The 18000-nt window shown below is 36.4% G+C and overlaps 2 protein-coding genes across 2 annotated transcripts; both read left to right on the forward strand.

Moving 5' to 3' along the window:
* The first annotated feature begins 1843 nt into the window (after positions 1-1843).
* On the forward strand, positions 1844-3103 carry LOC131044459 (probable F-box protein At4g22030). The gene has a single exon (XM_057977787.2). The coding sequence runs from the start codon at positions 1844-1846 to the stop codon at positions 3101-3103; it is 1260 nt and encodes a 419-aa protein (XP_057833770.2).
* Positions 3104-16203: 13100 nt separating this feature from the next.
* On the forward strand, positions 16204-17463 carry LOC131056589 (probable F-box protein At4g22030). Its single transcript, XM_057990894.2, has one exon. It carries the CDS (start codon positions 16204-16206, stop codon positions 17461-17463), a length of 1260 nt encoding a protein of 419 aa, XP_057846877.2.
* The last annotated feature ends 537 nt before the right edge of the window (positions 17464-18000 follow it).

An 18000-nucleotide genomic window follows, 5' to 3' on the forward strand; every position in this document is an offset into this window, starting at 1 on the left:
GTCAAATCCATCATGAAATTTTCAGAAACATCAAATTTATGTGTTAGGATTTTGTAATTAAAGTGTTTTATAAATTAGAGGGCTAATATGAGGACACGGTGAGGTGTGAAATTACAAGAGTGTGCAATATTTTTGGCACTACACTTGCATCATAGGAAATAGTCCTCATTGAAGAAACTAAGTAGTTTAGGGTGTGTGTAGCTCTCAATCCCTTTTCTCTTACATATGATAATTTCAATAGGATGCAATATAAGGGTTTATGTACTCAAGTATGTGGAAAAACACACTAAGAAATGTACACACACATTAAGAAATAACATAGATCTCTTAGGAGGAGATGCTTGATGGGTGGGGCTATATGTCTTAGTGCCCCCTTTGTTATTTCTTTTTTCTTTTCTTTGTTGTTAGCCAATTCTTGGTCGTTATTTCTGATATTTGTTAGTAGTAGTTGTTCTACAAACAATTTAAAAACCCTCCATTTGTTTGGATGGTCGGCTTGAGCTTGAAGCCCTTGTTTTGTTTTTTGACTGATGGTTTTCCATTTGGATGTATAATGGGTTTGGGCTCTTCAACACTTAATCTAATAAAAAACATATACTATAAAACTTGTACATACACAAAAAATGAGATATAAAAATTAATTATATAAAACATGTAAGGAATAAGGAAGTATATATATATATTCACTTTTAATTTCGTTTGTTTACTTAAAAATATTATCTATTTTACTTGTAAGTATTGACAATTATTGCTTAAATTTCTTTTTCTGATTGTTTGATCTATTTATATTAAATTATTTTAATTGATAAAAAGGTAGTGCTTCTATAAATAAATATACATGAAATAATTTGTAGACCTTAAACTCCACGTTCGCAATCTTCTATAAGAGTAGAAGATCAAGTTTCATATTAAACATGGCTTGAAGGCAAACTAAAAGCTATAGTGTGAATGAGTCATTGAAAGAAAGAGAAAATAGGCGAATGAAGAAGGATCTATATTGTCAAAACATACTCTCTACATTAGTATTCTTTCATAATAAATTTGATCTATATTGTCTTAGATGAAACGAGGTTCCACAACTAGATTCCATCCAAGCATCCAAGTAGAATGGGTACCACTAAATTATCACGAAGAATGCGTAGAATTGAATCCCAAACTTACCAAAACTGGAAATGGGTCAAAATTGAATGAGGCTCCACAAATAGAATGGGTACAACTAAATTATCATGAAGAATGCGTAGAATGGAGCCCCAAACTTACCAAAATTAGAGATGGGTCAAAATTGAATGATCAAAATGAAGAAGGAAAGATTCTTATAAAGAAATAACAGTTGCGCTTCAAATTTAGAAATGAAATCATATAATGGTTAAGTGTCTATTCGAGGGCATTTCTTATCAAAAACCTTGTCTTGGTTTTCTCACCTATACTATATTGAAAGACTAACATGAAAATTATTTAAAATAATAAATTAATGGATTGTGAGATAGAAAAGTTTCAATTACGCTATGGAAACACTTGAAATAATCAAATAAAAATTAAAAAATAGAATAATGAAGGGAACAACAAAATCAGGAGGAGGCCGGGTCAAGTTGACTGGGTAAGATGATGTAACTCTCGCAAGCTCGTTCAATTCCAACGTCTCTATTGTCGACCGCAGAATAGGTCCGAGTGGAGACTAGGATCCTTTATAAATGCCCGCCCCACATTTTTATTCTTCATCTTCATAAACAGAGTAGCGGGAATCGGAATTGGGCTTTCCTATAATCTGCATATTCCTAGAGCTGAGGATTGATTGTTTTCATCGAATTCATAGAGGGAAAGAGAGAAACGCGCAATTATAATTATGGAGGCTCTGAAGCTAACAAGAGCTCTTAAGAGTAACACAGCTTTGCAGACAGTGACACAGAAACATGGTCATGTAAGATTAGCGAATTATGCGAATAAATCATGGCGTATAAATCTTGATCGTCGTGAGAGTGGCCCCGCAATGATTGTGGCTTCGTTGGATGGTCCAAGCACAAGCACAAGATACCTGCAGCAGAAGCAAGCTGACTTGTTCATACGCCCGCTAACCCAGTTTCACATGGACCAAAACCCGAACAAAGATGAAGAGATGGTTGTGGCAAAGCTGCGTTTGGTGGCGGCAGCAGCGGCAGACCGGGCAGAAATGCACGGTGTCCTGGCAGAGCAAAGAGACGGATGGAACAAACTCCTCCTCGCTTCCCTCACCAACATCACGCTCGCCGCGCTCATTCTCCAGGCTTTACCCAACAACGATAGTAATAACGTTGTCGCCACACTTTTGTATGGCTTCTCCACAGCTTTGATGTGCGGTGTAAACAAAATCCAGCCTTCGCAGCTAGCGGAGGAGCAGAGAATGGCGGCGCGGCTCTTCCGTCAGCTCAACACTGACATCCACACAAACCTTGCTCTGCCTCCCCACCTTCGTCAGGACAAGTGTGCAGAATCCTTCCTCGCCAAGGCCTACAAAGCGGTGCTTGCATTGGATGAGGCTTATCCTCTGCCTCTCTTCCCCGGTAGGCTCGACAAATTTCCCAAGATTGTACGACCGACAGTGTGGTGGCCTCAACATGAACAATATCATCAAACACAGAACCGACGTCCCCATACTGACAACAACACAACCATCAATGGATGGAGTGCAGAGGTAGAGGAAGAGTTGAGAGGTATTTCGGAGACGCTTAAAACTGGTGATATTGCAGAGTATGTGGGGCTCAGCCGCAAAGTACTGGGAGCAAACAGTATTCTTGCAATAGCCGGCCCGTTGCTCACTGGGATTGCAGGGGCACTGAATTTGAATGGCGCAATGTTATCTATGTCAATGGTGGCGGGCGTGTTGGGTGTTGTGGGCAACACACTCAGCCATGCAGGTCAGGTCGGAATGGTTTTTGAGATGTACAGAAACTGCGCAGGATTCTACCATTTGCTGGACTCCTCCATCTCAGACACTCTGAGCGAGGCAGATCCAGAGGAGAGAGAAAACGGAGAGCTATTCCATTGGAGATTGGCCTTGCAGCTGGGTCGCGATCCTCATTCTCCTCTTGCAGATTCTGCCTCCAAATTTGCCGGCAAGCTTTTCTGATTAATTGTTAATACACACAGACACGCCCCATTTTTTCAGGCTCCGGCCTTGTACACAGCTATACATACATGTTACATGTGATTAATCCATACAAACTCTTATCCTCACTTCAGCCTCACGTTTCTCTTGTTCTACAAGCTGCCTGATTTGTGATGCGTGATCGATGCAGTGCTCTTTTCTTTTTTCAAAGATTGTTTTATATTAACTCACCATTGAAGGCATGTGGAGCTTACAGGACGCAGCTATTCTGGCTCCAAAATGTTATATTCGTACGTCGTGTTATATGACATTCGTGAAAATCACAGCCGTTAATCGCGTTGTCGACGGTCAATAACACGCGAATGCCATATAACACGACGTACGAATATAACATTTTGGAGCCAAAATAGCTATAGCCGAACTTACACACTACCCAGAAGGATCAACAGAATATTTGTTTCTATAACCAGGGATTTGTTAGGAAAATATAATGCCAGTCTCACACAAGAGCAAACGAACTATACTCATAAAGTGGATGGCTTCTCTTTTTTCATCGACCTTTCACATAGGAGATTTTTTGAATGCAAGCAATGCTTAGAGGAGAACGGGAGTGAGAGAGGGGGAAGAATGGAAGTAACCACAAGAAGAGAATACGCATAAGTACGATTCTTGAGAAAGAGTTTCGAAAAATCTCAAGCCTCCATAGCACACATGTCTGGAATGTATCATTTAGCGACATCCATGGTTACAATACATTCATAGAATATCAATTTGAGATGCTACCGGTCCTCCATTGAAAAGGTTGGAACGTGACCTTGCAAAATAAGTTCGATACGTCACCTATACCCTGCCTCCAATAAATAGGCTTGAAGAAATTAAATATTTATTCTCTAATGATGGATCGACTAATAGGTCATCAAGATCGATGCCTCTCGAATTGGGAACAAAGTTAGGGCAAGAGAAGGTTATCGGTATTTGCATAAACCAATTGTAAAGACAATTATGCTCTACACCTCTACATCTCAACAGAACACATAAATTTAAGATTAGTCATGCATTCAAGCATTCGTATAACTCCACAATAGCTAGGAGATAATCCACATCTACTACGGAAGGGCCCATTGCAGTTATGTGCAATGACTTTCAGCGTTACACCGATAGCAAATACATAAATACACCACGGAAATGAAGTTGACACGAGTAGTCACGAGGCACCCTGTCATGAATCCCCAATAAAAAACCTCCAAGGTGCATATTACTTATAGAAATCCAAAAGCAAATGGTTCCTCGAAGATTCTTATTACAAATCGAGCTACAAATTAGGTGTGTAGAACTGATTTGAGGGTTTCATTGGTCCAATACTAGGCAAGATGGGTTCCACAATGGTAGAGAGCATTAGACCTTTAGAAGAATCCATATTTTACTCCTTCACAAAAGCGGCACACCATGTCGTACTTAATGTCTAGCTACATGCAATCTATTGAAAGGTTTTACGGGAAAACCCATCTACTTTCGAAACGCCCCCCTCTTTTCATGCCTTGCAACTCATTCCACATTTTGTGTGTTAATAATTCTCGATTTTCCCATTCTGTGCGCTCTTCATAAAACATTTAGGGAAAAATAACATTTTAAAGAGAACCGTTTGTAGTTATTTAATGCCATGTTTATAAAATATTCTCTTTATAAAATTGATGCCTCTTATATAGTTTTCAATTTAAGAGCCTAAGATCTCGTGAGGTACTAGCTGCAACCAAGTGGGCTCATCAAAAAAATATATTTTTGTTCCAAAAAAATATTTAGTTTTAAATATTAGCCGGAAATTCTATAAGAGGACTTATTATTGAGGGAGGCTGCCGATGCAACCTTTTATTTCTTAGGGTTATCATTCTCAAAAACATAATTATACGGATATTCTAGAGAGAAATATATAGAGTAGAAAAGAAAGTGATAGAAGTAATTAGGACATAAATTTAATGAGTCAGAACCTCCAAAAGTTGTAGAGGTTTTTCTGATGAAGAAAAGACCATCCTAGGCGGATAATTGAACAGTATTAGCTGCTAGAATTATAGAATCTTGCAACACGAGCTACCAAGTGCCTATTGTGGACCCCAAATCAATCATTTTTAGTCGCGTTCAAGATACTAGAGGTTCTCAATAGATCCATAGAGTCATGCAGACAATGAAGACACACATTTATTAGGTAAATATGTCCTAGTTTGATCATTTAATATCATTGTTCTTTCTACAATTAAGGCTTGGCGTTTTTAAATTGGTTTCCACGTTGCCACTATGGATTAGGAGTTAGAAACGCTAGGGATGCTTCCTCACATTACTTGTTTTAATCCCAAATACTTTTAGACTTCTACTATTCCATATTCCAATTGAGATAATCCCAACTTCCCAGTCAACATGCACTATTTCATTTGTGCCGATTAGGTCCACACTAGTTTATTATTAATTATGATAATTTTCAAATTGCGATTAAGAAATAGGAAAATTTTAGAAGTAAAAACATATTATTTAGTCTATATTCGACATTGATAGGATAGATTTTACACCTTAGTTCTTCATTACTATTGTTATACATAATAATGCAATACTTGACACCTACTTCGTTCATAAAATAGGTGGAACTTGTCTCATGCGAAAGAGTTCCCGTCCAACAATTTATGTCCAATTTATGTGCGATTTTCGCGTTACCTATTTTAGATCTCAAGCACATACATATTTTTATTATCATTATCTTTTATCACATGTTACATACGCACCTTTATGACTTGTTTAGGTAAGTGTATTTTATTAAAGATTAATTTTCCTTTAAGGTTTTGTGGCCAAACAAATCCCAAGCCGAATATCATAATCTTTCATTCCCACTTGAAACTTGCAACAACTCTTATTCAATTATTATGTTTACTTCTTTTATTTCTAAGGCAACATAAATTTATCAAGTTTATCGAAGTCCCTCTTATAATTTATTCATTTATTCTTATTTCGAGTTTTAATACAAAAGAGTTTGTTAGTTTTTAATGAATATAATTAGCCTAAATATTTATATTAGTATTAGAAAGTTAGAGTGATAATAATATATTTTAAAATAAAAATGATAGAAACGTTTTCGAAGATTCATTTAAACTAATAAATAATATGGACTGTTTATATTTTAGAGTATTATGGCCTTTATTCCCAATGTCATTTTTTATTACTTGTTTTTTTAATTTTCCTTGAAAAGAAGATATATTTTTATAAAATATTCAAGTTACTTCAGAAAAGTCTAAAGTAGAAATTCTATGCACACAGACTCTTCAAATCGAGCTGAAAAATAGAAGAATTAGTCGAGCGAGGTTAATAAAATGAATTTAATATTTACTCGTACAATCAGTTAACTCTAACAATATTTTTTCCGAGTGATATCAACAAAAAATTAGTTTTGTTGAATTTTCAACAAAATTGCACAAACAATTGAATTCAATATAACAATGAACTCCAAGAAATCTATTATACGACTTGAGTCATTGAAAAACAATATGTATAGTTTAGAGAGACATGCACAATTACTGAGTGTAGCTATTGGGTACTTTCCACTGCGACACATGACTTTCTGTGTCCTATTATGCACTCTTGATCCCTACCCACATATAAATTATTTCTAAATTAGTCCCATTGATGACCATAGAGACGACTTTCCCATGGCGCACCTAGACTAATGCTTCAACATCGTACACAATTACAGTTGCACGTAACATGTGTATTAAATTCAAAGTCTTATATGCCTTATAGCTTATCATTTCTTTTGTTTGACATCTGATTATCTTTTTAACGTTACAAGCACACAACCTAATAAATAGACTAAATAAACACATTTTTTGTGCTATATGCGAGAGTATTAGGAATAAGTTGTCTTAGCCGTTGATTTAATAGTATTGATTATTTAGTTATTAATGCTGATATGATGTTGATAATTTACCTACATAATTAAATATAATATGCATTGGATGATGCCATTTGCTATCGTAACATCGACATAAAAAATTGGTTCCTAGTAAGAGTTAAATTTTGAATTTGTTGTATTTACAATAAAAAAAGTGGAGTGCGATACATATTTCTGGATAATATGTGCTCTGCCTCTAGGAAATAGTAGAGATTGAGGTTTTAATACAAAATTATTATGAATAGAATCAATGATAGGCATCACTTTAGTGAGGGCTTCCTTGGCCGGAAAATTTTGAAAGTGATTTAAATTATAATATTTCTATTAGCATTCAAATGTGCAGTTTTAGATTCAAACTCATTGGCTCATGTTTCATGAGTATTGGTTCACAAGAATAGATATCTCATTTGAATGAAGGGTAAAATTAGCACTCATTGCATCTAGGTGATTCTAAAAGAGGTCAATAATTGTGCCTTCTCAGGAAGTAACTCATCTGAGTACTATTGCAACTCAAGTATCCTTAACCATGAAGTTTCACCACAGATTAAGCCCAATTAGCTTGCTACCCCATTTTAAAAAAATCATCAAGTGTTGTTCCTTATGAACCACTGACTATAGATCCCCTTTAGCTCAAAAATTGATAACTACTCCGACTCAAGTGCATTTAACCATTACAACACTGCTTTGACTTAAGTGCACATAACAAAGAATTTTTTACCAAGGCTAAGCTCATGTAGCTTGCTAACCCATTTGGAGAACGTTCATGAAGTGTTTTGCCTTATGAACCTTTCCTTATAGAGCCCGTTTAGCTCATTAATTTATATATAGGAAATATTTTCTATCGCAAGTAAAACTATGATATTTCCATCAATATTACTAGACTGAGTGACCTCTTGGGAAGATCCAATTCCTTACCTTTGTCGGCACCACCTAGATGTAATTAGTTCCAAGTGTACCGTTCATTGTCATCAGAGATGGGTTCTTGTGAACCAGTTCTCATGAAACATGGGTCAATGAGCTTGACTTGAAAGCTACAAAGTTTGATTTTGATAGCAATAGCATCATTTGAATTGCTTTTGAAATTATCTCCTACTTATGGATTGATGAGCTAAAGGGGCTCTATAATGAATGGTCCATAAGCCACAACACATGCTCACGATTTTTTAAATGGGGTACCAAGCTAAGTTGACCTAATCTTGGGGGAATATCCATGCTTACGCGTTCTTGAGTTTAACTTATACTATGTAATGTGCTTCTTGATAAGTCTTTTCTTTTATAAATTGTCTTAGGATGACTTGTGGCACTTTATTGGCACAAGGAGACAAAGGAATTGACACTCTTGTGACATTATTCTATCCGCATCATCATTCTTCCATTTTTTCATAAATACTCTTTTGTTGTACATTTGATTTGTGCTCTGACGGGGATGATACAAAGTGTTGATGCATTTAATTCTTTTTCATGTTGACCTAGAATCATTTGCTTTATGTTATGTATTCCTCCTCCTTTGTAATTTAAAGTCCATTGTATTTTTGGTTTGAGATTAATTATTATTTTTTATATTGATATACATTATTTTCCACATATTCATGCTAATCCACGATCTTTGGATCCGTTATGTGTTCTTGTACGGTGTTTGTATGTGGAATCACCTCAACTTGATTATGTTGAGGGCATGCAATGTCCTTATTTTCTAATGTATACTACCCAAAATGCTTGTCAACACTCTATCAAAATTATGGAACAAATAATGTTATTTCTTGGCTAGTAGTCTTTGGTATAGCTGGTATTAAGATAACCTAGTAAATCTGAGATTTTTTACTAGCACATGAGGTCTTCACATGTTCATGATCCATCTATAATAACATCTGTTCAACCTATGAGTTATGAACCCTTGTGGATATGGCTCCTAGTAAGCATCTGTGGATATTGCTAGTTTTAGAGGCCATGATTTGTGTGGACATTACTCCTTGTTAGTATCTAAGGATATTTCTGGTCCTAGAAGTCACACCTTCTGACTGTGGATATGGCTCACTAGTAGGAGTGTGAAGATATTACTATTTCTAGATGCCATACTTTGTTAGTAGTGTATGCTACATGTATTCTTCATGCATGTGATGTGTATTCTCCGTGCATATTTTTGATTTTGATCAATTATTTTTCTAACCTTGTGCTTTGAAGATATATTTTACTTTTTTTTTTTACATTCTTGACCTTTTATTTTGGTAATATGGATTAATGGTAGCCTAAGTCTTGGAGGATGCAACCCTTTCAAACTTTGAGCCATCCTATCCCTTAACTGTTCTCAAGAAAGCATGTCTAATTTCTCCCTCTTCTAATATGGATATGAGCATAAGTTCTTAGCCCCGATGGAGGCAATATTTCCTGTCATAAATTGTTGACCTTAACAAAATCACATTAGGATTATAATACATTTTAGCATGTGCTTAATTTATGTATTTATGGGTCTGATTTCAGGACCGCTTTGGTAAATTAGGTTATTCCCCCTATTCGCGTGTATTTTGGTACACCATTTTTCTAGAACTAGGGCACCTAGTGTCTCTGTCATGGTAAAATGGGCTCAAACTTTGAGAGATGAAAGACATCCTTGAAATTTGTGTGTTTGAACCTTTGTTTGTCATCCTATACTGAAAGAATATTTGGAAAAGGTTTCCAAGTTGCATATAAATGCAACTCCCTTTCTCATTTAAAAGTCTAGCTATCTAACGTTGTTTAGAATTCTAATACTAGGGAACCCAATTCATTTGTCTTGCTAATTTGAACAATACTTTCTGGGAAAGGTAAACAAAGCTTCCTAGTTTTGTTTTCTGACCATCTCATAAACCTCTATCACCTTCAATTATGTGTGTCAAAATCTTCTGTCTAGCATAGTTAGGTCCAAATTTTAGTGCCAAGTTCCTCTATATGTGACTCCATCTCATATCCACTTTACTCTTTTTTTATTTCATTCTGTATCTTCTACATTCTATCAAATTTAGTCTTTTTCCTTTTTTAACCTATTTCACTAAGGACTCCCACAAAATTCACTATACCGATATTTTGCGATAAAGGGATATTAATCCAAGTGCCTAGCTCTTTCTTAGGGACAGCAAGTAGGCTTATGATTCTTCCCAATCTAATATAAGTATTGGGATCTAAGTTAGTTTGCATTGATCAATGTTAGAGATCCTCAATTCCCTATTTTTCAATCATTAAGCCAATTTTTATTATAATGTATAGAGATTTAGATATTCTAGTGAAGTATTGAAGCTTTTGATTCACTATAGTAGTAGTTCAACAAAAGTTTTAGAAGTTTTTATTATGTTTGTGGTTTGTTGTTATAACTTGGAATTAGTGTAATTATTTCAAGGGGGAGGAATACCTAGGGTATCAGTAGGAGCTGATTGAGTAGAAGCTCTATACTTATAGATTATTTATAGTCATGCAAAGCGATGCAAAGGTAATCAACAGAATTATATTTTATTTATTGAATTTTATCATTTAACTTAGGGTGCGTGTTTTGATGACCCGTCTTTATATATCAAAATCTATGAGCACATGCATAGTTCAAAATAATAGAGATTGATATCAAAAAATAAAGTAAACAATATCAATATAGCTTAGAGGTTGAGATGTTCCAAAGGTTCTTCCAAGGAAGCTTAAAGGCAATCTCCTAGAAGGAGAAACTACCGAGGACATTCATCTAGTAGTTACGATATGCACAATAGGAAATTGTGTCAACATGGAAGGTTGGTTCCTCGTAATATTTAAATGTGAATTTTTTCGTGTTTGTTGAAAGAAAATTGTAGGACGAGACCTATTTGTGTACAATATGTGCAAGTCCTCCAACAGATTCTAGAGATTGAGGTTTTAAATTATTAAAACATTATTAATTTAATCAAAGATAGGCACCACTTTAATGAGTGTGTTCTTGGCTAGAAAATATTGAAAATGGTGTAAATGAATTGGTCTAAATTTTGCATTCAATAAAGAGAGGCATGGAGGGCTGTATCATCATAAAAGACCTCTTTCGACGGAGGGGAAGTGTTAGATGGGAAAGGAGAATTCTAGTGGTAAACTATTCTATCAAAAGATTGGGATCATATACATTGTTGTTATGAAAGATTTGGAATGTGCCATGTTATATGTAAAAAGGTATCTGACCACAATGTTATTGATTTGATTGTTAAACTCATAAGATTTTACAATAGATAAGATAAATTAAGATTTTACATAGCGGTAGAATATTTTTTGGAAAGATTTCGTAGCTTTCTATTTTTGATATGCAAAAGGTTTTTGTGTGGGAACATTGGCTTCACAAAAAAATAGTCTATCAAATTTGGTTCTTACAGAAGGAATACTGACATCGCTTGAGCACAAGCCTTGTACAGTACACTAGGATGAGTTGTCTATTCTTATACTACTTAATTATTTTAATTATGATTTTAAAATAACTAATATTTTTGGCTAAACAAAATATTTAAAGCTTGCAATATCACATTGTACTAAAATATCTCTTGGCTAGAGATGAATTCAAAAATTATTTTAACAAGGTTTTAGTATTAAAAAAAGGTACTCTCATCGAAAAAATTGTTTTAGAGAAGTGATCGAACGGAAAGTGTTTGGGAGAGAATGAATTAGGCTCTGCAACTTGGTTGATTAAGGGTTTGTACGAAGGCCACTGCTTGTTTGTGTGTGACTTGCCTCACACAGGCCCAAGTTCGGCCAGCCTCGCTCACATTTAATCCGGGTCAAGACCTACCAAATGACCTCAAAATCGAGTTTATTAGTGAGTCTATTTCTTGCCCAATTGAATTTCTTCGTGGTATTAATGCCTATTTTCTGTGCAAGAGAGAAGAGAACATAAGGAAAAATTGCCCCCCAATCAAGAGACATGTTAAAAATAATAATCCCAGCAATCCTCCTGTTAATCCCAATAGTTATTCCTCTGCCATTGTGTCGGTTGACTCTCCTTCGCTTCTTTTCTTTACTCCCCTCTCCCTTCTCTTGCAGTTTCCATTCCTGCTTCATGGGCCCCCCCTGGTGGTTCTACTTTAAGTATAATATTCGGTGAACATCAATTTGGTGGAATTTGAAGTATAATTGCAAACCTCTTGCTTTGTTACAAGGGTTCCCAGCTAAGCTGCGGGATGCGAAAGGCATTAATACCATGGCTGATATCCTCAATTATGGTCATCTCTTCAGCTAGAATGATATCTTGACTAAATACAATGTCCTCCCCTCTCCCCACAAGATCGACACCATTCTTAAACATGCTTTCTCCTCCCTTAGGCTCACTAAGCCTTGCCTCTTTGATGATTCCGAATTCCTCTTATATAAATGGCCTTATGGTTCCCGTCTGCATAATGTCAAAGCTAAATCTGTTTATTCTGTCCTTACCAATGATGATTCCATCCTTTCTCATGCCAAGTCTTGCTAGGGTTTGGGCCTTAATATTGTGTCCTGGCTAAAGATCTTTGCCAGCCTTTAGAAGAGACCAAATGAACCAAAGAAGAGGTCCTTTTGTTGGTTATTCTTGTTGCATAAGCTTCCTATTAGGAAGCGGGATGGTGACATTGCTATTTGCTCCCACTGCAGAATGTCCGAGTCTGTCAAGCACATCTTCTTTGACTGTCTTCTTGCTAAGGAACTTGTTTGGCATCTCTATGGGTTCTAATGTTATGATTTCAGAGGCAGTTACTGGTAGTGTTCAAAGCCTCTCAAAAGTTGCTAATTCGTTTTGGTCTATTTCTTCTCTTGAAATGTTATGGCTTTTTTAAACTTTCAAGAATGATAGTCTTTTTAATGGCAGAGATAGATCCCTTACCGAGTCTCTGAGGAGAGTCATTGTTTACAAAATTGACTTGCAGGTTACAGTGACTATGCAGCTAGCTCGGAGGAAGTTTGATATGTTTTTGCAGGATGGCCATACTTGGATCTTCACATGGGAAGTGTCACGTGGCTTCTCATGGAGAGGGACCTCTGAGGATAGATCTCCCTTTGAGGAAGGCTTGGCAAACTTCATGAGAGAATTATAGACTCATACCAGATGGGACCCTACTCTAGATGTACTTGTTGCAGTCCCAATGATTCATCCCTGTGTCGGTCCCATTTTGTGGGGCAGGGAGCTGAGATGGGTTGATGGTCCACTAGGCTGGACTACTTGGATAGAGATAGTGGGGGACACTAGGTCTCCCGTGGGGGATATTATTTACTGATTATGTATATGGTATATATGATTATTCGGGGGGTAGTCTTTTTTGTAATGTTTCATATACTTTGTACCCACTAATTTTGTCACTGCTGTATATGTAAGAATGGGTTTGAGCTTCGTTCTATATACTCTTTGGATGTAATGGTGCTTCCTTATATTTAATAGAGAAAAATATTTTAACAAAAATAAAGAGCAACAATTTATTACGGAAGATAAACTAAATTTCTAGAAGTGTGTGCTGCAAACACTAACACGTCTTGTACATGTGATCATTGTGCTATCGTCCAGTACATATTCTTGATGAAATGTATAATACAACCTAGAAGAAGTTTCTATATGTGTATAATGAAAATGAAGATCTTAGGGACTGTGTAAAATATATATAATAACATAATTACAAAGAGCTTAACTATTTAAATATTAAGACTAAAATTTTAAAATTAAAAAAGGAAGAATTTCAAAAGATATCACCAGACTATGCTTCATCTTTAGAAATTGAACCTGCATGTAAAGAGAAAAGAAGATAATGTTTTAGGGTGGTTATGTGAGGGCCTTTCCTCAATCAAATATCTCTTTAGGTTTTTTGACCTCCAAGACAACAAATATATAGAGAGAAATATGCAAACAATTTAGAGTAACGAAGTAATACATTTTGATATAGAAATGTCAAAGTACACTATTCTTACACTTGAAATATTCAAAGAAAAGAAAGAACCAATAGAATAATTAGAAAAAGAACAACAAAATTTGTAACAAGATCACTTTGGAATTCGACATAATACCTGTAAGAAAGATATTGTTGATTCAATTGTTCTTTTTAAACATACCTAGGAAGGTGATGATACAAAGTCTTCAAGAAAATGACATACATAATATCTTAGAGCTTTGCTGGGTTTTGTAAGTGACATAATTTATAATAGTTGCAGTGCTTGTATTCTAGAGAGAAAAAGAACAAGTTTTTCCCCCAAATGGAAGAGTTGATAGAGTTTTGTTCAACGGAAATGCAAGCGAGAGCATTGCACTCAAATTATCCACGGGTTCAGGTAATGCTCCAATAACCACTTGAATTCAGGATTTTTACGGACAGTAGGACATCACACATAACACCATCGTTTTGAATAACTTAAATCTAGAAAGTCAAATCCATCATGAAATTTTCAGAAACATCAAATTTATGTGTTAGGATTTTGTAATTAAAGTGTTTTATAAATTAGAGGGCTAATATGAGGACACGGTGAGGTGTGAAATTACAAGAGTGTGCAATATTTTTGGCACTACACTTGCATCATAGGAAATAGTCCTCATTGAAGAAACTAAGTAGTTTAGGGTGTGTGTAGCTCTCAATCCCTTTTCTCTTACATATGATAATTTCAATAGGATGCAATATAAGGGTTTATGTACTCAAGTATGTGGAAAAACACACTAAGAAATGTACACACACATTAAGAAATAACATAGATCTCTTAGGAGGAGATGCTTGATGGGTGGGGCTATATGTCTTAGTGCCCCCTTTGTTATTTCTTTTTTCTTTTCTTTGTTGTTAGCCAATTCTTGGTCGTTATTTCTGATATTTGTTAGTAGTAGTTGTTCTACAAACAATTTAAAAACCCTCCATTTGTTTGGATGGTCGGCTTGAGCTTGAAGCCCTTGTTTTGTTTTTTGACTGATGGTTTTCCATTTGGATGTATAATGGGTTTGGGCTCTTCAACACTTAATCTAATAAAAAACATATACTATAAAACTTGTACATACACAAAAAATGAGATATAAAAATTAATTATATAAAACATGTAAGGAATAAGGAAGTATATATATATATTCACTTTTAATTTCGTTTGTTTACTTAAAAATATTATCTATTTTACTTGTAAGTATTGACAATTATTGCTTAAATTTCTTTTTCTGATTGTTTGATCTATTTATATTAAATTATTTTAATTGATAAAAAGGTAGTGCTTCTATAAATAAATATACATGAAATAATTTGTAGACCTTAAACTCCACGTTCGCAATCTTCTATAAGAGTAGAAGATCAAGTTTCATATTAAACATGGCTTGCAGGCAAACTAAAAGCTATAGTGTGAATGAGTCATTGAAAGAAAGAGAAAATAGGCGAATGAAGAAGGATCTATATTGTCAAAACATACTCTCTACATTAGTATTCTTTCATAATAAATTTGATCTATATTGTCTTAGATGAAACGAGGTTCCACAACTAGATTCCATCCAAGCATCCAAGTAGAATGGGTACCACTAAATTATCACGAAGAATGCGTAGAATTGAATCCCAAACTTACCAAAACTGGAAATGGGTCAAAATTGAATGAGGCTCCACAAATAGAATGGGTACAACTAAATTATCATGAAGAATGCGTAGAATGGAGCCCCAAACTTACCAAAATTAGAGATGGGTCAAAATTGAATGATCAAAATGAAGAAGGAAAGATTCTTATAAAGAAATAACAGTTGCGCTTCAAATTTAGAAATGAAATCATATAATGGTTAAGTGTCTATTCGAGGGCATTTCTTATCAAAAACCTTGTCTTGGTTTTCTCACCTATACTATATTGAAAGACTAACATGAAAATTATTTAAAATAATAAATTAATGGATTGTGAGATAGAAAAGTTTCAATTACGCTATGGAAACACTTGAAATAATCAAATAAAAATTAAAAAATAGAATAATGAAGGGAACAACAAAATCAGGAGGAGGCCGGGTCAAGTTGACTGGGTAAGATGATGTAACTCTCGCAAGCTCGTTCAATTCCAACGTCTCTATTGTCGACCGCAGAATAGGTCCGAGTGGAGACTAGGATCCTTTATAAATGCCCGCCCCACATTTTTATTCTTCATCTTCATAAACAGAGTAGCGGGAATCGGAATTGGGCTTTCCTATAATCTGCATATTCCTAGAGCTGAGGATTGATTGTTTTCATCGAATTCATAGAGGGAAAGAGAGAAACGCGCAATTATAATTATGGAGGCTCTGAAGCTAACAAGAGCTCTTAAGAGTAACACAGCTTTGCAGACAGTGACACAGAAACATGGTCATGTAAGATTAGCGAATTATGCGAATAAATCATGGCGTATAAATCTTGATCGTCGTGAGAGTGGCCCCGCAATGATTGTGGCTTCGTTGGATGGTCCAAGCACAAGCACAAGATACCTGCAGCAGAAGCAAGCTGACTTGTTCATACGCCCGCTAACCCAGTTTCACATGGACCAAAACCCGAACAAAGATGAAGAGATGGTTGTGGCAAAGCTGCGTTTGGTGGCGGCAGCAGCGGCAGACCGGGCAGAAATGCACGGTGTCCTGGCAGAGCAAAGAGACGGATGGAACAAACTCCTCCTCGCTTCCCTCACCAACATCACGCTCGCCGCGCTCATTCTCCAGGCTTTACCCAACAACGATAGTAATAACGTTGTCGCCACACTTTTGTATGGCTTCTCCACAGCTTTGATGTGCGGTGTAAACAAAATCCAGCCTTCGCAGCTAGCGGAGGAGCAGAGAATGGCGGCGCGGCTCTTCCGTCAGCTCAACACTGACATCCACACAAACCTTGCTCTGCCTCCCCACCTTCGTCAGGACAAGTGTGCAGAATCCTTCCTCGCCAAGGCCTACAAAGCGGTGCTTGCATTGGATGAGGCTTATCCTCTGCCTCTCTTCCCCGGTATGCTCGACAAATTTCCCAAGATTGTACGACCGACAGTGTGGTGGCCTCAACATGAACAATATCATCAAACACAGAACCGACGTCCCCATACTGACAACAACACAACCATCAATGGATGGAGTGCAGAGGTAGAGGAAGAGTTGAGAGGTATTTCGGAGACGCTTAAAACTGGTGATATTGCAGAGTATGTGGGGCTCAGCCGCAAAGTACTGGGAGCAAACAGTATTCTTGCAATAGCCGGCCCGTTGCTCACTGGGATTGCAGGGGCACTGAATTTGAATGGCGCAATGTTATCTATGTCAATGGTGGCGGGCGTGTTGGGTGTTGTGGGCAACACACTCAGCCATGCAGGTCAGGTCGGAATGGTTTTTGAGATGTACAGAAACTGCGCAGGATTCTACCATTTGCTGGACTCCTCCATCTCAGACACTCTGAGCGAGGCAGATCCAGAGGAGAGAGAAAACGGAGAGCTATTCCATTGGAGATTGGCCTTGCAGCTGGGTCGCGATCCTCATTCTCCTCTTGCAGATTCTGCCTCCAAATTTGCCGGCAAGCTTTTCTGATTAATTGTTAATACACACAGACACGCCCCATTTTTTCAGGCTCCGGCCTTGTACACAGCTATACATACATGTTACATGTGATTAATCCATACAAACTCTTATCCTCACTTCAGCCTCACGTTTCTCTTGTTCTACAAGCTGCCTGATTTGTGATGCGTGATCGATGCAGTGCTCTTTTCTTTTTTCAAAGATTGTTTTATATTAACTCACCATTGAAGGCATGTGGAGCTTACAGGACGCAGCTATTCTGGCTCCAAAATGTTATATTCGTACGTCGTGTTATATGACATTCGTGAAAATCACAGCCGTTAATCGCGTTGTCGACGGTCAATAACACGCGAATGCCATATAACACGACGTACGAATATAACATTTTGGAGCCAAAATAGCTATAGCCGAACTTACACACTACCCAGAAGGATCAACAGAATATTTGTTTCTATAACCAGGGATTTGTTAGGAAAATATAATGCCAGTCTCACACAAGAGCAAACGAACTATACTCATAAAGTGGATGGCTTCTCTTTTTTCATCGAC

The sequence above is a fragment of the Cryptomeria japonica genome, unplaced genomic scaffold (assembly GCF_030272615.1).
Source record: "Cryptomeria japonica unplaced genomic scaffold, Sugi_1.0 HiC_scaffold_2008, whole genome shotgun sequence".
Classification (NCBI taxonomy): Eukaryota; Viridiplantae; Streptophyta; class Pinopsida; order Cupressales; family Cupressaceae; genus Cryptomeria; species Cryptomeria japonica.